This window comes from Microtus oregoni, unplaced genomic scaffold (assembly GCF_018167655.1).
Source record: "Microtus oregoni isolate MIOR12 unplaced genomic scaffold, Mior012 000003F_ref0000135, whole genome shotgun sequence".
Classification (NCBI taxonomy): domain Eukaryota; kingdom Metazoa; phylum Chordata; class Mammalia; order Rodentia; family Cricetidae; genus Microtus; species Microtus oregoni.
This window is the reverse complement of record NW_024543062.1, coordinates 23,554,334-23,576,071: the sequence shown is the minus strand read 5'-3', so window position 1 is coordinate 23,576,071 and position 21,738 is coordinate 23,554,334. Positions and strand designations below refer to the sequence as shown.

Here is a 21,738-nt window from a genome sequence, read left to right as displayed (position 1 = left end):
TCACTTTGGGGGTAAAATTCACATCCTGATCTATTCGGATTCTGTGAGCAATGGCTCTTTAATGCTTTCCGGCTTGCTAAAGCATCAACATAAGGGTAGAGTTCTGCTTGCTGTCTCAAAGATGACAAGAGGGTCATGCAGTGAAAAAGGAAGGCAAAGGGGAGACAAAGCACTCAGCACCCTGAAGTTCCTTTCTCTGTGTTGCTTCCCTTGCTTTTCAGATATGCTGTATTCAATGAAGATGGTTCCTTGGCTGAACTGAAAGGTTTTGAGGTGAAGCGCCGAGGGGAGTTACAGCTGATTAAAATATTCCAGTCCTCGGTATTTGAGGCCTTCCTCAAGGGCAGCACACTGGAGGAAGTGTATGGCTCTGTGGCCAAGGTGGCTGACTACTGGCTCGATGTTCTCTATAGCAAGGTAAGGCTCCCCCTGCCTCCCCAGCTGGCTCATCTTGGAGTATCTTTCAGGAACATAGGTCACTTTGATGAACTTTGGCTTCCTCAGCTCTGGTACCCTAAAATTTCCCAGCTTTGTAGAGTGGCAGCATGGTAATAAAAGAAATCATAAAGGAAAACTTACCAATTATCAAGTCAGTTTCTTTGATTTGAAGTCTTTGGGTTTTTTGGAGACAGAGTTTTTCTGTGTAATAGCCCTGGCTGTCCTGAAACTCAATTTGTAGACCAGGCTAATCTCAAACTCATAGAGATCTACCTGCCTCTCTGTTTCCCAAGTGCTGGGATTAAAGGCGTGTGCCACCACTACCCAGCATTTTTATTTATTTGTTTTATGTGTATTTTGCTTGTGTGCATTTGTGTGTGTTGTGTGTATATCTAGTACCATCAGAGGGCAGAAGACAGCATCAGATCACCTCTAAGTGGAATTACAAGGCAGTCATAAACTGCTGTGTAGGTTCTGGGAACTAAACCTGGGTCCTCTGTAAGAGTTGCTCTTAATAAATGTTGAGCTGTCTCTCCAACTCTCTTTTTTAAAACTTTTTTTTAAAAATTACATTTATTTATTTATTTATATTTGTGTGTGTGTGTGTATGTGTGCACATGTACACGTGTGGAAGTTAGAGAACAACTTATGGAAGTCATTTCTTTCCGTCTACCATATGAGTTCTGGGAATTGAACTTGCAAGCCTTAGGTCTTGGTGGCAAGTACCTTTACCCGCTGAGCCCATTTTGCTGGCCCTGATTTTTTTTTTCCTAGGGTGAGGTAGTTTCTGGAACTTAACTCTGTAGACCAGGCTAGCCTTAAACTCAGAGATCCACCTGTCTGCCCCTTGAGTACTGGGATCACAGGCTTGACCCTTATGTGTGTAAAAAAAAAAAAAAGTTTTTGTAGGCTCTATTAATGTATGCATACTTTTTTGTTTTTGTGTTTTGAGATAAGAGTCTCATTGTGTAACCCTAGCTGTCCTGGAATTTGGTATGTAGACTAGGTTGACCTTGAATAGAGATTCACCTGCCTCTGCCTCCTGAGTGCTGCGATTAAAGGTGCACCCAACTGCACACCTTTTTTCATTTTTTGAGACTTCTCTGTGTAATGGTCTTGACATCTGCTTTGTAGACCAGGCTGGTCTCAAACTCACAGAGATTCACCTGCTGCTGCCTCCCAAGTGCTGGGATTAAAGCCACCACTGCCTGGCTGCACACATCATTTTTATAATTTATCCCCAGCATTACAAAAGAAGGAAAAGCAGGAATACAGGGCAGTGGTAACATGCCTTTAGTTCTGCCTCAGAATATTTGACTATTTCTGTAATGTTTTATGTTATAGACAACTTCCACCTGTTTGCACATTTCCATCTGTGAGGAAGTTTCAGAATCCCATTATTCCAGCCAGTGCCATATATATGTCAATCCTTTTGGACAGATGTCACCTTATCTTCTGTGTAGAGCATAATTATTCCCTATACTGTGTGGCTTTGTTATTGCTCATACATATTTCTTGATAGTTTGTGTAAAACTTAAGATAAAAGGTAGGGTTTTATGTGCCTTTTTTCATATTACATTTATTTTGAGGATGGGGTACACTTAAGTGCCACAGTGTGCATGAGGAGGAAGTCAGAGGACAACTTGTAGGAGGTGGTTCTCATCTTACGTCATGTGGATCCTGGAGGATCAAATTCAAGCTATCAGGGGCTGGTGAACTGGCTTAATGGTTAAGAGTCCTTGCATCCACATGGCAGATAACAGTTGTCTGTAATTTCAGTTTCAGGCGATCCGACACCCTGTTCTGGCCTTTATGGGCACAAGGCACACATGTGGTATACAGACATGCATTCAGACAAAACACCTATACACAATTCTAAATTCAAAAATGACAACTCAGGTTGTCAAACTTGGCAGTAGATACCCACTGAGCCATCTTGCCACTGTCCTATCCTACACTTTTAATGCAGTGCTAGAACTCTAACCAAGGGTGCTAAGGCAGCATCCTTTTGCTTATTTTTAATGACATTACTCTGCCCTTTGGGAAATCCAAAACCTGCCTTCAACTTTTCAGGGCAGAAATAAATACAATCCTAGAATCAAAGTGAGTATAACCTTTATCTTCCTGGCATCTTTTGTTTCTAGGCTGCTAACATGCCTGATTCTGAATTGTTTGAACTGATTTCTGAGAACCGTTCTATGTCTCGGAAGTTAGAAGATTACGGGGAGCAGAAGTCTACATCCATCAGCACAGCAAAACGCCTGGCTGAGTTCTTGGGAGACCAGATGGTCAAGGATGCTGGACTAAGCTGTCGCTATATCATCTCCCGAAAGCCAGAGGGGTCTCCTGTCACTGAGAGGTAAAATCCTCCTTAAAGAGTTGAATTGTTGGGTGCATGCCTGTAATCTCAGTACACAAAAAGCTAAGACCAGAATATTTGAAGTTCCAGGCCGTTCTGGGCAACATAAAGAAACTGTGTCCTGGGGCACTGGAGGGGTGGGAGCCCAGTATTTCGAAAATTAAAACAAAGGGGGTTCAGTGTTAGCCTGGACTCTATAATAGTGAGTTTGAGACCAAGCTGACTGGGCTACATAGTCATTCTCTATCTTTAAAAAAAAAAAAGAAAAAGAAAAAAAAAAGCCAAGCCACTAGCTTTGCAAATCCACACCTGTCATGGAGCCTCTGGATCCTCATAATAATAGAACTTCCATAGGAAGAATGTGGGTCCTGTGGGTGTTGAAAGAAGGAAGACTACTTGGTAGTGAATGTCTTTAATCCCAGCACTCAAGCAGGAGGTAGAGAGACAGGTTGATCTCTGTGAGTTGTGAATTCAAGGCTAGCCTGATCTACATAATGAGTTCCAAACCAACAAGTGCTACAGGTGTGACCCTGTCTCTGAAAGAAAAAGAAAAATTGGCCTCCGTCTAATGCTTATCAGTCATAGGAAGGCCTTTGTGGGGCCCTAATGAGATCCTGGAAAGGGAATGGTGAATCTGGAGAACTTTGGTTTGAAGGCAGTCAGCTTCTCTTTCGTGGATATAGATATTGGTATCTTGGAAGGGCAGGGCCTGGCCTACTCATGCAAAGACAAGTTGATGCTAAGAGTAGCTCTGTGATGAGCCATGTAGAGTAGTACCCTGGCATACAAGCGGCTACTTTACTTGCCAGTGACACCAGCATATGTCAGACACCTTCACAGATGAAAAGAGAACACCTTTTACCTCCTAGGACATATTAGATACAAGAGCAAGGGATTCCAGTAGATCAGCTTCTGTTTCCTACCAAGAGAATGTGCATTAAACAGAAAACCTGGCTTCCTGCGGTGGGTGCACAATAAAGAAAGGGTTCATCAGCCCAGCACTCGGCAGGCAGAGGCAAGTGGATCTCTATGAGTTCGAGGCCAGCCTAGTCTATAAGAGCTAGTTCTAGGACAGGCTCCAAAAGCTACAGAGAAACCCTGTCTCAAAAAACCAAGGGGGGGGGGGGGCGTTCTTCACATTTGGATTATAGAACCTTAAATCCACAATGACTGCACAGGAATCTTAAGAACCACTGATAGAGGGCTAAAGAGATGGCTCAGAGGTTAAGAGAACTGACTGCTGTTCCAGAGGTCCTGAGTTCAATTCCCAGCAACCACATGGTAGCTCACACACATCTATAATGAGATCTGGTGCCCAGAACACTATATACATAATAAATAAATTTAAAAAAAAAAGAACCACTGATAGAAGGATAAATTTATGGTTCCTTCAGAGGAACTGAAAGCCAATGTGGCCTCTGCAGTGTCCCCATGGCCCTTCCTAATGTATCCCTGATTCTCTCATTGTATCTGATATGCTTGCCTAGAAACTAGACAGCTTATGAGTCTATGACAAATGGAATGGGTAGACAAGACATGAGACTTCTCAACCTATCAACAGGGGTTGAGACATTTACCCTCTTCCTACCCAGGAAACTCTCAGGGCATGTTTATAAGGAGGACTCACCAAGAATACCTACTGCCCCTTTGTGAGGAGATCACTACTCTATAAAAGTGACCAGTGAGACCACATAGGTTACAAATTCATCAGCATCAGTAATTGTCATCTCAGCACATTGAATGTTGGGTGGTTTATTACTTGCCTTCCTAGAGAGTCCTGTAGAGAAGGAAAATAGCAAATATCTTTGTAAGAAAAATTGCCAGTATCGAGACAAGCAGAAACAATAAAGCCAATTTGACAGAGTCATAAAGAGAATAAAATAACAGAAATCATGACAATGCTGACTTTAAGAACATCTCCTGAGTTAAAAAAGAATGCTGATACCAGTTGTTGGTGAACAGATAGACTGGCACTTAACCAGGTGTCTGGGAGTATGATGCCTGGAGGGTCTAGGAGTAGAGGGTATCTAGCACTTCTATTTTGTGTATGTAAAAAAGAGGAGGCATGTGTGTTTCACAGTACATATGTACAAGTCAAGATGTAGAAGTGGGTTCTACTGTGTGAGTCCTAGTTATTGAACATAGGTTGTCTCATTTGGCAGTAAACATCTTTATTTGCTGAGCCATCTTGCCAGCCAGTCCTTGTTTGTTTTTTGTTTGTTTCTCTGTGTAGCCTTGGCTGTCCTCGAACTCCCTCTGTAGACTAGGTTGACCTTGAGCTCAGAGAACCACCTACCTATGCCTCCCAAGTGCTAAGATTAACCTCCACTGCCCGGCATCCTGTATATAGTTGTACTTGTATTAGTTGTACTTACCTAGTATGAACAAAGCCCTGGATTCAGTCTCCTACACTGAAAAGAGAGATGAAGACATCCTATGTAGGAGTTGAAAGTGTTGAACTATAGCACAGGCAACAACTAAGGAGCTTCAGGCAGTATTTTGCCAAGACTACCATGTAGGATCTGGGTTTGGTAATCCACACCTGTCATCCTAACATGTAGGAGGCTGAGACAGGCCAACCTGGACTACATTGCAAGTTCCAAGCCAGTTTAGATCACATCAGGAGACCTTGCCTCAAAAATAATACCAATAATGATGATAGCCCTGCCACCTAGTTTTACTTGTAGCTACATCAAAAAAAGACATGCACAAAAGTAGTAAGTATCATAATAAGGGTTGTGTTGTCTTCTGTGTGATGAGGGGACAGGATGGAACTGCATACGGTGTCCAGTGGTCCTCTTTCTTGTCTCTCGCAGAAAATGACATTTTAGAGTATTGCAGCTAACAAAGTTGAGTGCATGTATGAGTATTTGCTGTTTTAAGTTTGTAATAATTCACAATTAAAAGCATTTTGTTTTGTGGCAACTGAAAGTTGATAGCTGCTTTATTGGTAATGTGAAGACCAACTCATTCCTTGTACCGGTGTAAAATGAGTGCAGACAGATTGTAAAAATATATACAGCTTTAATGTAGAAATAGACTTACAGAACCACGGTTCCTGTGGAGAAACAGGAAGCAGAGGGGTGGCTGGGCTGGGTGCACGCCACGCAGATTTATAGGTAAACATTCGCCTGAGGCGGACACGCCCCCTAAGGCTGGGCTTAACCCTACATCTCCCCATTTTGTCTAAATAAGACAGAACTAAACCAAATACAACTATATACAATAATAACAAATAATAAATATAACAGACAATATTGAGAACAAAAGTTTTGCTAGACATTCTATCTCAAGGAGTCTAAATGTAGAGAGTAACTACAATTATATAATCTTCAACTCCGTCAAAGATCTGAGAAGGGAATAAATATTACTTAACAAACGAGAGATATCCAAAATGTGCAACAATTGACAGAGACAACTGACTACCTGGGCAATCACCCAAAGTCTCGTTTGCAATGTTGAGTCAACCAACTTTGGCTAAGGCCTAACATAACTGACATACCATTATTAAAGGTAAGGAACTTTCTTAGAACTATCCTACCCTGTCTTGGCAGGATAAGACAATCCTGTTTCATCCACTTAGGGATATTCTGTATCTTTGTCAGAAGTTGAGGTATGGGCTTTTCTTAACCCAAAGGCCAGTTCTGCCAAGAAGACAAGCTCCCAGTGGAGTGTCTTTGGTGCTCAACGTTCTCTCGGGAGTAGAGTGGCGTTGCCAGGAGTAATTGTGTCTTGTTGGCACAGAATTCTAGGTTAGATTAAAGGCCATTTTCTACAGCTCTTCGAAGAGGCTGAAGATTATACTATCTATACTAAATATAATCTCTATGTATCTAAAAGACCCGATTAACTTAAAAATAAATATGACAAACATATAATTCTCAATACCTAACTTGAAGACTAAAAGAATAAACAACTGTGCAATATATGAAGACAATGATCTTCAACTGTAAACAATGTCATTACATATCAAATGTAAACAATGTTATTATATAAATAGTATCAGAGGTAGAAATGTACATTGTAATATGGTAGATGTATCAATATAATATAGACAAAGTTATAAGCATACTCTTATACAAAAATAGAGGTAGGAACACTCACATTCAATATTCAGTATATCAATATACAGAAAACAGTACCAATACAATTTTCTAAAAACAGTAATTCACTAATACCAATCATCCTATCAAACCAGTTAATCCCCCCTTTTTTTTTAATATACCCCTAATTCCATAAAATATCTCCCCATCCCCTCAACCCTAAACCAACCACTAAAAGATGTCCCTAACTCTGAGGGCAAACTCTGTTGGGAGAGGGGACGTAGTCCTCTAAGATTGCTTCTAGCTGACATGGGGGCGACGTTCTTCTTAGGGGCTCCTGTGAAAGCAAATGATGGTAAAATTCCCAAATTAACCTTTGACCTAAGAAAATTGTAACTAGTCTCTGAGCGTTTTGAGAAGGTCCGGCCAGAGTGTTGTCAAAAATGTGCACCATTCAAAATTGTCTCGTGCAGTTGGTACCAAAAAACAGGTGTAATTATTAGCACTTAAAATATATATATATATATATATATATATATATATATATTCATGACATCATAAAAACCAGATTGAGTTGATGTTGTGGGGCCCCATCTTCATCCTGGAAACTTCAAAGATTACAGTAGGAAAATTTGTTGCTTGTTATGGGAAGTTTAAACATTAACAACAAAGACATAAACTGACATATAAAGAAAGACAGATATGAGGAAAGACAAAGAAAGTTTATCAAGTATATAATTATTCTTATTCTGTCCCATTTCATGGCTCCTGACCTGAGACAGAAACTCTGAAATATCTCTTATCAACAGGCTTGGGATTGAAGAGGGACTGAGCCATAGTCCAACTCCAAAACCAGCTCTACATATTTATAAAGAAATGTTTAATAAGACATATATACATATATATATATAAATTTGATACTTACAGAATGTGTCCATCCATCAGTAATACCCTACAATTCCTTAGAAAAGCATTGCATCTCCTTGTATCTTACCCAGGGAACATGTTTTAGTGAACATGTCTACTTGTTCGCATGTAAGAATAGTTGTAAACAGCTCTGAACAGTAGCTGCACACTAGAAACAGAGCAAACAGCAGCAGAGAATAATGTTCATTCAACTTCAGCCATTTTCTTTCTTTTTTCTTTGTTTTTTGTTTTTCAAGGGAAGGATTTCTCTGTGTAATAGCCCTGGCTGTCCTGAAACTCGCTTTGTAAACCACGCTGGCCTTGAACTCACAGAGATCTGCCTGTCTCTGTCTCCCAAGTGCTGGGACTAAAGGCATGCACAACCACCACCACCCAGCTTTCAGCCCTTTTCTTACTCAATTATTTGTAATAAATAGGTGATTTCATTGTGACATTTTCATACATATAACATACTTTGATCATATTAACCTGTCATTGCCCTCTTTTGTCCCTGTTTTAGTTACTTTTATATAGTTGTGATAAGAATCATAACCAAGGTAACTTAAAAAAATCTTTAATTTGGGTTTACTATTTGAGAGAGTTAGAGTCCATGATGGTAGAGCAAAGGGATGGCAACAGAAATGGCCAAGACCTTGTATCTTGATCCCCTAGTAAGAGCAGAGAGAGTGATAACTGGGATTGGATATTCTTTTGAAACATCAAAACCATGCCTCTTCATCTTTTCCAAACAGTTACAACTGGGAACGAAGTACTCAAATATGAATCTATAGGGACCATTCTCATTCAGACCACCACAATCCTCCACTATTGTTCCTTTTCCCAAATAGGCTCCTTCGTACTTTAATGTCTTCTTTTTAAAATCTAGATGCTACATGTTGTTGAACAAAACATGCAGTATTTGTCTTTCTGTATTGTTTAGTCCCATCTATTTTCCTATAAAGGACATAATTTCATTTTTCTTTATGACTGAGTAAAACACTTAATGAAATAAGAATATAGTTAACTCCATGTATGTATGCCTCTGCCATATTTTCTTTATCTGTTCATGTGTTTCTCTTCCCCCCTTCTCCTTATACTTTGTTCTGTTTTATATTTCTCAGGATGGAACGAAGTCCTACATAGGATAAGCAAATAGTCTACCAGTAAGCTACTCCCCTAGCTCCTAACCTTAGTGTTTTAATATGATAAAGTATTAGTTAATCCTTAATTGTTATAAACAACACATACAAGCCATCAATGTGTACAGTCTTGTTCCATGTACATTTGATAAGAGTTATAGCAGGATTTGTATTATTTATGATTAGTTATGTTTATGTTTGTTTCCCTAACATAGGGCCATTCCTCTTGCCATTTTCCAAGCAGAGCCTACAGTGAGGAAACATTTTCTCCGGAAATGGCTAAAGAGTTCATCACTTCAAGACTTTGATATTCGCACAGTGAGTGCCAATTATTTTATTAGTGGGGAGGTACACATGTGGAGATCAGAGGATAACTTAACAGGAATTGATTCTTTCATTATGTGGGTGCCAGAAATCTAAGGTCATGAGACAAGTGTCTATGTCTGCTGAATCATATTGACACATTTTTGTACTCTTAAAAGTTTAGAAAAAAAGCTTGTCAGAGCAGAATGTACCTGACTTGTATCATATGACTCAATTAGAGCTTTACTTAGGACTTCCTCTTTTCTGACATGTGATAGGTAGGGAAACAGCACTCAGAGCAGTGGTTCTCAACTTGTGGGTCAAAATCCCTTGAGAGAGTCAAATGACCCATTCATGTGGGTCTCCTGAGATCATTGGAAAATACAGATGTTTACATTATGATTCATAACAGTAGCAGAATTACAGTGATAAAGCAGCAATGAGAATAATTTCATGCTTGGAGATCACCACAACATGAGGAATTATATTAAAGGGTCACAACAGCAAGATTGAGAACCACTGGATTAGACTATCAGGAAGCTAATGCTAGAGAATCCCTTAAACTGCTCTCAGATGGAATGTAACTGAGGTACTATCTTAACCATCCACTATTTCATGATTCTATAGTTTCATTAAACTCGCTGCCAAGTTTCTACCTCTAAAATGAGCATGAAGTTTCTAGAAGATGAAGTGAAACACACACATTTAGTAATTCTTAGCATATGACAATGTAGAAAATTGCTACTTCTCATGTTTTGTGCATGTAGATTCTGGACTGGGACTACTACATAGAGCGGCTAGGGAGTGCCATCCAGAAAATCATCACCATTCCTGCAGCCCTCCAGCAGGTGAGATAAGAGCCAGGGATTCCCACCCCCCACCTAGTCACCAGTAGACCCACATGAGACTCCTTCCTGGTTGTATAATCCTCATTCAGGTGAAGAACCCAGTTCCACGTGTCAAACACCCAGACTGGCTGCATAAAAAACTGCTAGAAAAGAATGATATCTACAAGCAAAAGAAGATCAGTGAACTGTTTGTCCTTGAAGGAAAGAGACAGGTAACACACAGGACATAGTGTTACAAATGTCTGCAAGCTGCTATGCATAAATTTTCCTTGTTTTGTTTTTGAGACAGAGTCTCTCTGTGGTCCTAAAACTTCCTATTTATGAGAGGCTAGCCTTGGACTCACAGAGGTCCTGCCCCTGTATGTGCCACCCCGCCTGGCCCATAATTTCCCAATACCACCTGTCAAGAAACTTTTATCACTAAAAGTGTGCATTGTGGTACTTTACTCATTAGTGCCCTCTAGTGTCATTTTATATAACTGGAAGCAGATTGTGAGTCATCAGGTGTATATGAAGAACTCATATGCAAATGTAAGGTATGCAAATTAGACCTAAACTGGATTACTACTGTAGACTTCAGTTTTCTCAATCAAAATGAAATTTCCTGGAGACACTGAAGACTGCACAATGAAAGTATGAGTAAGAAGTTGGAGATACTCACGCTCATCTGATAAGAACCCTTCCTGCTCGTCACAGGATGCAAGTGCCGTTCACCTGCCTCAAAGGAAGTGCCGTTCACCTGCTCCAGGGAATCCAGCACCCTTTTCTGGCTTCTGCAGACCCCTGTACTTCATGGCATACATTTACACAGACATACACACAGAAATAAAAATCTTTTAAAAAAAATAGTATAGCTAAAATTAGAAATGGAAAAATATTTTTTTTTTAAAGTCTTTCAAGACAGGCTTTCTCTGTGTAGCTCTGGCTGTCCTGGAACTCACTCTTGTAGACCAGGATGTCCTTGAAGTCACAAAAATCTGCCTACCTCTGCCTACTGAGTGCTAAGATTAAAGGCATGTACCACTACCGCCTGGTGGAAAAAGAATTTTTACAACAATTTTATGTGTATGGTATTTTTGTTTGCATATATATCTGTGAGGTACTAGGCATATGCCTAGTGCCACGGAGGCAAGAAGAAGGTGTTGGATTCCCTGAAATTGGAGTTAACACATGATTGTAAGCCAACCTGGTAATTGAACCTAGGTCCTCTAGAAAAGCAGTCAGTGCTCTTAACTGCTGAGCCATCAGCCTAGGAAAAATTTTTTGGGTCGAAAATTAGAAGTATAACTAGTTATGATGTCTTATACCTATAGTCCTAGGAGCTGGGAAGCAGAGAGAGGAAAGTGGATATGAGTTCAAGGCCAGGCTGGAATACAGCATGATACACTCTTATCTCAAAACAAAAGTAAAAGTGAGTTATAAGCCAGAATGTTATAGAGACTCAATAATAAACAAATCTTGAAATAGATTTTTGTTGCGGGGGGGGGGGGCAGGATTTCTCTATTATAGCCCTGACTGTCCTGGAGCTCCCATTGTAGACCAGATTGGCCTCAGACTCAGAGATCTGCCTGTTTCTGCCTCTTGAGTGCTAGGATTAAAGTCATATACCACCATTCTGGTTTATATTACTTTTTTAGGCAAGGCCTTAGACCAGACTGGTCTTTAATCCTCTGTGTAACAGAGGCTGACCTTAAGCTCCCAGTCCTCTTACCCCAACTTCCTGGGAGCTGAAATTACAAGCATGTGTCTACATGCCCAGTTTAGATTTCAAAGCTTTAACAGTGTGACATTTGCAAAAGCTGTACCTAAAAAGTATATTATACTAACTAAATGTTTGCGAAAAGAAGCTGATCTAGGGCTAGGAGATAGCTCAGCATGAGAGTGCTTATCTGTTGTGCACAAGGCCTTGCATTCAGTCCCCAATACACTCAAGTACACGCACACACACATTTTTAAAAAGAAAGAAAACTCAACCAGATGTAGGGTTTATGTTTTTCATTCCAACACTTGGAAGTCAGAGGATCTCTGAGTTTGGGGTTGGCTTGGTAATTCAGGCCAGTGAGGGCTCCATAGTGAGATCATGTTGTTGCTCAGTAATTAGGGGCTAGAGAGATGGCTTAACATGTCAGAGCATTGGCTGCTTGCTTAGATTGTTTACATTAGTGATTAACTCCAGGACACCAATAATGCTTTGGTGTTGAATTAAGGAAAGAAAATAAAAGCACTTCCCCTTGGAGTTATTTAACCAAGAACTAATTCATATTTGAATTCTCTACTTCATACTCCCTGTTGTATGAGTCTGAATCTATGCCAGCTTAAAGTCTGCCTTATAAATTTGTCCCTTTTGTCTGTCTCTCTTTGTGTATATCTGTTTCTGTCTGTTCGTCTGTTTGAATGGTATCTGTCTCTGTGAATCTGTCCCTAACAAAAGGGCTTTTTGCTGTGTTTATTAAACAGAGTAGAAAGCATCACATGGGGAAGGAATGACTTCACAGAAATCTTTAACAGTTTTACAAGACTCTAACTAACCCAGATAACAAACATCGTTGTTTTCTAGCCAGTATTCATAAATGGATGCTTTCAGTCTTTGTGGTAGATTTTAGGAAGTTGCTTACACTTCTGTATTTGCTGCTTTCAGCAAATGATACATGTGCATTATCTGGATCAGGGACATGGAAGAGTACCTGACTTAAGATTATAGCTATGCATTAGCTTAAGTTATAAAAGTTGGTTACATGGGAAATTCAAGGCAACTAAGGTTGTTACATTGTTGTCTTAAAAGCAGGATAAACAGTTTGAGTACACAGTAGGCTAGCAGTTTTGTTCTAATTAATCTTAAGGTATTTTACTAATTTTGGCTGTGAAGTCCAGCAAAAGTTCCGGTCTTTTAAAATATAAGGTATTTTCACAGTACTATATTGCCTCAGCTGCTCTTCCAGGGGATCTGGTTCAAGTTCCAACATCAACATGGCAGCTCACAACCATCCGTAACTCCAGTCTAAGTGATCCATCACCTGGCCTCCATAGGCACCAAGCACACATGTGGTACAGACATGCATACAGACGAAATACTAATGAAATAATAATAATTAAAAGTAATAAGTTTTTAATTTAAAAATAATAGTATTTTAAGAGCACTAAGCTAATTTTGGTGTTGTAGACCTCTAATTACAGCTACTGAGGAGGCTGAGACATAAAGATCCTGAGTTCAAAGCCTACCTAGGCTATAGAGTACCATCCTGTCAAAAATGAAAAATGAAAAAAACCACTAAAACAATTCTGGCATGTCAGTGGTGGAGCACGCCTTTAATCCCAGCACTCGGGAGGCAGAGGCAGGCGGATCTCTGTGAGTTCAAGGCCAGCCTGGTCTACAAGAGCTAGTTCCAGGACAGGCTCCAAAGCCACAGAGAAACCTTGTCTCGAAAACACACACACACACAAAATTCTATCTTGGGAAACACTCAGTTTGCATAAGTGCCCTCTTCTTTTCTCCCTTAATACTTATGCTTAAATTAACTATGCTAAACCTCAGTTTTAACTCAAAACAACCTTGTTAAAAGGACTCACCAATATACACGTTTTTGAAAGAATTACCATTCTCTGATAAACAGTTGGGAAACTGAAAGCTTCTTTTGGAGAATTAAGACAAATAATCTAATTTCAGTGCTTCTAGACAAGGACAGACATATCTTTAGACGTTCTAGGCCTGCTTGGTCTACATAGAGAGTTTCAGGCTAGCCAGTGCTACATAGTGAGACCCCTTTTTGTTAAACTTACGTTAGTCTGTTAACAGCCGATTTCAGCAGATGTGTTAGAATTATGTGACTTCTGTGATGGGATTTACCAGATTAAGATTCTGAATTAATAAATCTTGGTTGTGTCTTCCCAGATTGTGATGGCCCAGACTTCAGAAAACAATCTGAGTGGTGTCTGCACTCCAGACATCGAGGACCTTGGACTCACAAAGCCATACCACAGTGCAATCCCAGTTGCTACTAAGAGGAAGCGAGCCTGGGAAAGCCAAGAGGAATCTCAGGATATTGCACTAACTGTGCCCTGGCAAGAGGTCTTGGGGCAGCCTCCCTCCCTCGGAACCACCCAAGTAAGAAGCAAGGAAGCCAGAAAGGGACATGGGGAAAGGTGCTATGGTACTCTGTCTCCTAGAGGTCTGCTACGTAGTGCAGGAATCCTAAGGCAAATCCTGTCTGTGGAACAAGTTGCAGACATACCTGAGTGTTAGCATTTGAATCTCCTGAAATTTAGGAATAAAAAGACTGTTGGAGAAAGGTGTTGGTGGACAACGTGTTAGCAAATCTTCCATTACTATCTGTTCCAGGAAGAGTGGTTGGTCTGGCTCCGGTTCCACAAGAAAAAGTGGCAGCTGCAGGCCCAACAGCGCCTGGCCCGCAGAAAGAAGCAACGTCTAGAGTCAACAGATGTGCCAAGGCTTGGGGCTATCCGAGAGGGACCTGCCTCGGGTCTGGGGAACTTTTTACGACGAACTGCCCGCAGCATTCTGGACCTTCCTTGGCAAATTGTACAGGTGTGGGAGTAGCAAGATGTTGAGAGCAGTCCTTCATGAGCTCAAAGGAGGGAGCATGCAGCCAGTCCTGCAATATAGGATGAGAGATAAGAAAGGCCTTGAACTTCCTGCCTATCCCTATCACAGGGGTCCTGTACCTAGGGAGGTGTGGGTGAGGCTGGAGGCTCCTTGGGAGATGACCTGTTCACAGGTGTCAGTATGTTATGTGATTATGTGCTATGTATTCTGCATTTCCTCTCAGATCAGTGAAACCAACCAAGCTGGTCTCTTCAGGCTATGGGCCATCATTGGCAGTGACTTGCACTGCATCAAGCTGAGCATCTCTCGAGTATTCTATGTGAACCAGCGGATAGCCAAAACAGAGGAAGGGCCTTCATATCGCAAGGTAGGGAGACCTCTGGTTTTGCTGTTCCCCCCTAAGGCATCTGTACATGATGGACTCCACACAAAGAATTGGTTAAGAGCATGGACTTTACAGACCTAAGAGCTGGTGAGCCATGTAGCCTTATCTTCATCTCCTAAGTACTTTATTGATACTGGACATGGTTTCATGTCTATGAATGTTCAGGAACAGGGACTGCTGCTGTCCATCAACCTGATGAGCAGGGGAGGATTGGATAGAAGTTGCAAATAGTTTTTGTAAGTATTGTTGTAGTTACCAGCATTATTGGGATATAAGTTCATCTACCATATAGCCTATTCATTGGAATAATATAATTCAGTGGTTTTTAGTGAATTCGTGGTAATGACTATAGTCAAAAGTTCAGTCTTCATTATCTCCAAAAGAAGCCTGTACTTCTCAAATGATGTATCCTTTCCTACAGCAGGCAACCAACCACTAGCCCACTTTCTGCTAATTCACAACATCTCAGATACGTAATCACACTTTAGGTTCTTTGCAGAGACTCTTAGACTTAGAAGATTTTGAGGAAGCTCTCTTAATGTGACATCCTAGTTGAAATGTCTCGCTTGACTCAGTACGTTAACTCAGTCCAAAGCTGGTTTATGATGCTGTCTGCTCACAGTTGAACATTAACTATATACAAGGAAGACATGAATGAGGTACATAGTTGTAGGTGGAAAATGTGAGGCCTGATTTCAGCCCATTGACTTGGTGGAATGTAAACCTAAAAAGTGGGCAGGGGCCGGGCGATGGTGGCACACGTCTTTAATCCCAGCACTCCAGGAGGCAGAGGTGGGCAGATCTCTATGAGTTTGAGGCCAGCCTCGTCTACAGAGCAAACTCCAGGACAGACTCCAAGGCTTCAAAGAAACCCTGTCCAATAAATAAATAAATTGAAAAGAAAGAAATGAAAGTGGGCAGGGTTTATCAGGATAATAGACACAGGAGACTAATGGGTTTCCATACATGTAGAGCTGTGTATGGTGATTGTGTTGGGGAGTTTCTGCAATAGGGAACTTTTCCTTTGTGGTTATCTGCTCCCCTCTGGAGATCCTCAGTGTTTTACTGTGCATAGGTATTTGGTAATGACTGTCACCTCTTGGGGGTTTCAGGATGGAGGTTCTCTACCCTTCCCTTTCTGTGTAAAAACTTGGTATATCAGTTAGAATTGTTTTCAGGATGGAAGTATTCATTGTTTGAGACAGGCTGGCCTTGAGTTTGCTATAAAACTGAGGCTGGCCTTCAATTCCTGATCCTCCTGCCTCCATCTGCCAAATGCTTATAGGCCCCTGTTACTTACTTAGCTCACGAATTATGTTTTTGTAGATGCTAGAGATCAAACCTAGGGTGAATTGCTAGGCCCACACTCTATTCCCCCCACCCACCCAACTCCAAGCACAGAGGTAAACTAGTTTTTTCCTTAAAATGTTTACTATTTTGCCCTTACATTATATTGTTTCCAGGGTAAGTAGATTTTTTTTTCTTTTCTTTTTTAATGATTTAAAAGTTTTCCAGGGCTAGAGAGATGGCTCAATGATTAAAAGCAATGGATGCTCTTCAGGGGACTTTGGTTCACTTCCCAGCACCCACATGGCAGCTCACAACTGTCTGTAACTCCAGTTAGAGAGGATCTGTCACCCTCACACAGGCATACGTGCAGTCAGAACACCAATGCATATAAAACGGATGGATGGATGGACAGACAGGTAGATTAATTTCTATGAACCTAGGTGGAATGGTCCTTGCGTGTTATCTCAACACTTGGGCAAGAGGATCTTAAGTTCAAGGTCACTCTAGGTTACATAGCAAGACTCTTATCTCAAAGACAAATAATTAAAAAAAAATGTTACTGTGAACTTGGGAATATATATATATATATTTTTCTTTAAGCTTTATTTGTTTGTGTATATGAGTGCTCTATCTGCATGTGCCAGAATAGGGCGTCAGAGCCCACTATAGATAGTTGTTAACCACTATGTGGTTGGTGGGAATTGAACTCAGGACCTGTGGAAGAGCAGCCGGTGCTCTTAACTACTGATCTATCTCTCCAGCCCCTTTTATTTAGTATCTTACAATCAGTTACTGCCTGCATTCCCTAATGCACGTAAATAATATAGTAAATATATCTACCTGAATCACTCTCACCACCATCCAGGTAGACATTACCACCTTCCTAGAGCATACTTGTCCACCTCACCATACTGCTAGTGTGTGAGGTACACATTTATATAACTATAGATGCATTTGACCTATTAGAGTTTCACATCAGTGTGCCATTCCATAGATGCTATAATTATCTTTCTGGGCTGATGGTATCTTATATTAGCCCAGATGTTGTTTACATCAGTATAAATGTATTAAGATGTAAACTTCAGGGGCTGGAGAGATGTCTCAGAAGTTAAGAGCACTTGAGGAAGCCAAGAGTCAGCATCAGGTATCTTCCTTAATCACTTTCCACTTGAACCTAAAGACCATCTGACTGGCAATCCCTAGGATTTCCTGTCTCCAGCTCTCTAAGAGCACTGGAATTGCAGACATGCACCCTTGCTCCATGTTTTTTATATGGTGATAGGGATCCAAATTCAGGTTCTCGTACTTATACAGGGAGCGCTTTACCAATTAGGCCATTTCCCCAGCCTCCTGTGGAGATTTTGTTGTTTTATTGAAATAGTTTTATTACATAGGCTGATCTTATTCTCAACTGGCTTTCCTCATCCTCTCTGCTGGGTTACAGGTATATGAGCCATCCTGTCTGACTGACTCAAGGTGGGGCAAAGCTACCGATGCCATAAAACTGTTATTAATTGTGATGTGTGAGTCATCTCAGGGCTGAAATTTGATGGTTCTCTTCTCCCTTGAGAATTACTCATTTTTCCCTGGTTCTTATTATCAAGAAATGTAGTCCACAGTGAACACTTGACGTTTGATACTGTGAAACTTTGGTCATTTATATGGGGAAAAAAAATCCTTGAACTGGTGAAATGGCTCAGTGAGTAAAAGGGTTTTTTACAAGCCTCCCTGAGCCCACATGGTAGGAGAGAACTAACTCCTTCAAGTTCTTGTCTTCTGAACTCACCATACATACACGCACACACCCAGTCGATAAATAAATTTTTTTAATTGTTTAATTCTTTAGAGAATGTTGAGGCAGCCAATCCAGTTAATTTGGGTCCCAAGTTCAGTCTTGCCTTCTTTGTATAAAGGTTCCATTGTCAGTTCAGTTTTCAAGTCCTTTGTGTTCTTCTGACCATGTCTATATGTACTTGCAGCTTGGAGTGAGACTAGGGTTTGAGTTGGCTTATGAAGATTCATGAACAGTGTATCACCTCTCCATGATCCATACATGTACCCAGTATGCAAAACAAATAAATAGTTTTCTGGCCAGAAAAGTATAGTTTTCTGAGTTTAAGTAACTACAAGCTCCAATTCATAAAATGAGAGATCTAAGAATAATTACCTGGGAGCCCGTCCTCCAGACAAGTATTGATGATACCTGATGCCTCAGCTGTAAAGCATTCGTGATTTTCCAGACACCTCAGGTTGCTCTTTTAGATTATGCCTTTGTCTTTTAATTGTAATCCTTGAAGCAAGTGAACTGAAAACCCTGGGAGTTGGTCAGGGGTTCACTGTATAGGATGTGGCGGGCTCATCACCACTTTGTCTACCAGGTGAATCGGGCTCTTCCTCGTTCCAACATGGTCTACAATCTCTATGAGTATTCAGTACCAGAGGACATGTACCAAGAACATATCAACGAGATCAACACTGAGTTGTCAGCACCCGACATTGAGGGCGTATATGAAACTCAGGTGATTATCTTCCTGGCCAGTGACCACTTGGATGATAAGAAGAGAGATTCCACAGGAATGGGCATGGGTTGGGAAAGCCCCATAGGAAAGTGGTTCTCAGCAGCATGTCTACCTAAGGTGGCTTCTTTTGAATGAAGACAGGCTGTGCTGGGGTATGTGGCCCCAGATTGAGCTGTGGTGCTAGCATCTTCCATTTGGCCCAACACAATACCCACTCTTCCAGGTCCCATTGTTATTCCGGGCCCTTGTACAGCTGGGCTGTGTGTGTGTAGTCAACAAACAGCTGGTAAGGCACCTTTCAGGCTGGGAAGCTGAAACCTTTGCCCTCGAGCACCTAGAAATGCGCTCACTAGCCCAGTTCAGCTACTTGGAACCAGGTATGGCCCTACCAACAGCCCTATCACCTGCCCCGTATCCCTTGCATCTCAGGCAATGAATTTACTTTTTTCTACAGGGAGTATCCGCCACATCTACCTGTACCACTACTCACAGGGCCACAAGGCACTCTTTGGGGTCTTTATCCCCTCTCAGCGAAGAGCATCTGTGTTTGTGTTGGATACTGTGAGTCCTTTGGCACGGTACATGAGAATATGTGGGTAAGACAGGATATGGGGAAGAAAGACACTCCTCTTGCCATTCAATTAGAAATAGAAAGGCAGGCTGGGCAGTGGTTGCACACTCCTTTAATCCCAGCACTTGGGAAGCCGAGGCAGTTGGATCTCTGAGTTCAAGGACAGCCAGGGCTACACAGAGAAACCTTGTCTCAGAAAAAAAAAGAAAGAAAGAAATAGACATGACTACCCAGCTTCACAGAACACAAGTGCATGTATATATATAGTAGGCCTAAAAGTTGGTGTTTGCCTAGGTACGCAGCAACCAAATGCCCAACCTCAGTGCCCTGTACTCAGCAGAACATAGCCTACTGCTGGAGAAGGTGGGCCCCAAGCTCCTGCCTCCCCCGAAACACACCTTTGAAGTTCGTGCTGAAACCAACTTGAAAACCATCTGCAGAGCCATCCTACGCTTCCTGCTTGCCTACAAGGTAAGAGAAGTTGGGATCCAATGGTGGAACTCTCCTATCCCAAGGCTTTGTCCACTTAGCCCTTTCTGCCTTCTGCTCAACTCAGGAAGAGCGCCGGGGACCCACACTCATCGCTGTTCAGTCTAACTGGGAGCTGTGTAGACTGGCCAGTGAGATTCCTATCTTAGAGGAGTTCCCACTTGTGCCTGTCCGAGTGACAGACAAGATCAGTTATGGAGTTCTGGACTGGCAACGCCACGGAGCCCGCCGAATGATCCGACACTACCTCAATTTAGACACTTGCCTTTCACAGGCCTTCGAGATGAGCAGGTGAGGAATAGGGTATAGCTCAGTAGTAGAACTTAGCTAAAAATGTGATTCCCAGTGCCACACAAACAAGAAGAGAGATAAGGAAGTGAGGCTATACCCTGGGTGCCTACAGTGTGTGACCCTGTGAGTGGTCCCAAAATGATGCTAGTGTACTTGGGACTGAACCTATACCTCTGTACAGGTATTTCCACATCCCTGTTGGGAACTTACCAGAAGACATTTCCACCTTTGGCTCCGACCTCTTTTTTGCACGCCACCTCCAGCGCCACAACCACCTGCTTTGGCTGTCCCCTACCTCTCGACCTGACCTGGGTGGGAAGGAAGCTGATGACAACCGCCTTGTTATGGAGTTTGATGACCGAGCCACTGTGGAGATCAATAATTCTGGCTGTTACTCCACTGGTGAGTGAGAGAAGGGGGCACTTCCATCCCGCCATCTAATGACTCCTTATCACATGGGGCTCAGTGCTCAACCATCTAGAATAAGCCCAAAGGCAAGTCTTAAGAAATGGATACCGGCAAGTCAGATGTTGGTCAGAGATCATGTGACATGCCTGACATCACTAGGCAGCACTGACCAGCTCAGGCCTGGGAGATGATCCCAGTGCTGGCAAGGGTACATGGACAACTGTTTTCCTGCAGTGTGCGTGGAGCTGGACATTCAAAATCTGGCCGTCAACACCATCCTCCAGTCCCACCATATCAATGACATGGAGGGAGCTGGCAGCATGGGCATCAGCTTCGATGTGATCCAGCAGGCCTCCCTAGAAGACATGGTCACAGGCAATCAAGCTGCCAGTGCCCCAGCCAGCTATGATGAGACAGCCCTCTGTTCTAGTACCTTCAGGTATCTACTCTCATATAATGTGCTATCTTCTTAGACAAGACAACAAGGAGATGGCAACCTCCACTCTAAAGCCAAAGTCAGCAATACATTTTTTTATATTTTGACAGGGTCTCTCTATGTAGCTCTGAATGGCCTGGAACTCAATATATAGACTAGGCGTGGCCTCAAATTTATAGAGATTCACATATCTCTGCCTTCCAAGTGCTGGGATTAAAGGCATGTACCACACATCTACCCTTTTTTAATTATTATTTTATTATTTCAATTTGTGTGTGTGTGCGCGCACACATGTGTGCATGAATATAGGTGCCCACAGAGGCCAAAGGAGTTAGATACCCTAGAACTGGAGTTACAGGAAGTTGTAGGTGTTGGAAATTGAACTTAAGTTCATGCTCTTAACTGCTGTGCAAACTTCAGCATTAGAATCAGCATTCCTGAGATGTCTTTTCCTTGCGACATAATGCAATCCAGGGTCCCTGAGCATACCCTGCCTAGTTATTAGTAGACAGTACAAGTGCTACCATCTGACCTTTTGAGGATAAAAGCTTCTCTCGTGAAGAACTTTTTGATACATAATTGCTTTCAGTGTAATCAAAGGAGTATCTGCAAGAAATTCCCAGGGCACCCAGTCATAGTAGCCAGAATCATCTGTCAGAGGTATGATCAGTCGTGGCTCCTAGTGATGGAATAGTGTATTGTTCCTTTGTGCCATAAACACAGAGCACTTTCACTCTGCCCATATTCCTTTA

At 41.8% G+C, this 21,738-nt stretch overlaps 1 protein-coding gene across 1 annotated transcript in view; it reads left to right on the top strand.

Moving 5' to 3' along the window:
* Pole (DNA polymerase epsilon, catalytic subunit) overlaps positions 1-21,738 on the top strand; it is a 52,579-nt gene that overhangs the window by 20,263 nt on the left and 10,578 nt on the right. Inside the window, exons 25-39 of the mRNA XM_041648218.1 lie at positions 222-417; positions 2,583-2,797; positions 9,101-9,203; positions 9,956-10,036; positions 10,126-10,248; positions 13,926-14,138; positions 14,373-14,579; positions 14,821-14,964; positions 18,651-18,791; positions 19,015-19,168; positions 19,246-19,352; positions 19,657-19,833; positions 19,919-20,142; positions 20,324-20,544; positions 20,785-20,989. Coding sequence (XP_041504152.1) covers positions 222-417; positions 2,583-2,797; positions 9,101-9,203; positions 9,956-10,036; positions 10,126-10,248; positions 13,926-14,138; positions 14,373-14,579; positions 14,821-14,964; positions 18,651-18,791; positions 19,015-19,168; positions 19,246-19,352; positions 19,657-19,833; positions 19,919-20,142; positions 20,324-20,544; positions 20,785-20,989 — 2,511 coding nt within the window. The remainder of the gene's footprint in view (positions 1-221; positions 418-2,582; positions 2,798-9,100; positions 9,204-9,955; positions 10,037-10,125; positions 10,249-13,925; positions 14,139-14,372; positions 14,580-14,820; positions 14,965-18,650; positions 18,792-19,014; positions 19,169-19,245; positions 19,353-19,656; positions 19,834-19,918; positions 20,143-20,323; positions 20,545-20,784; positions 20,990-21,738) is intronic.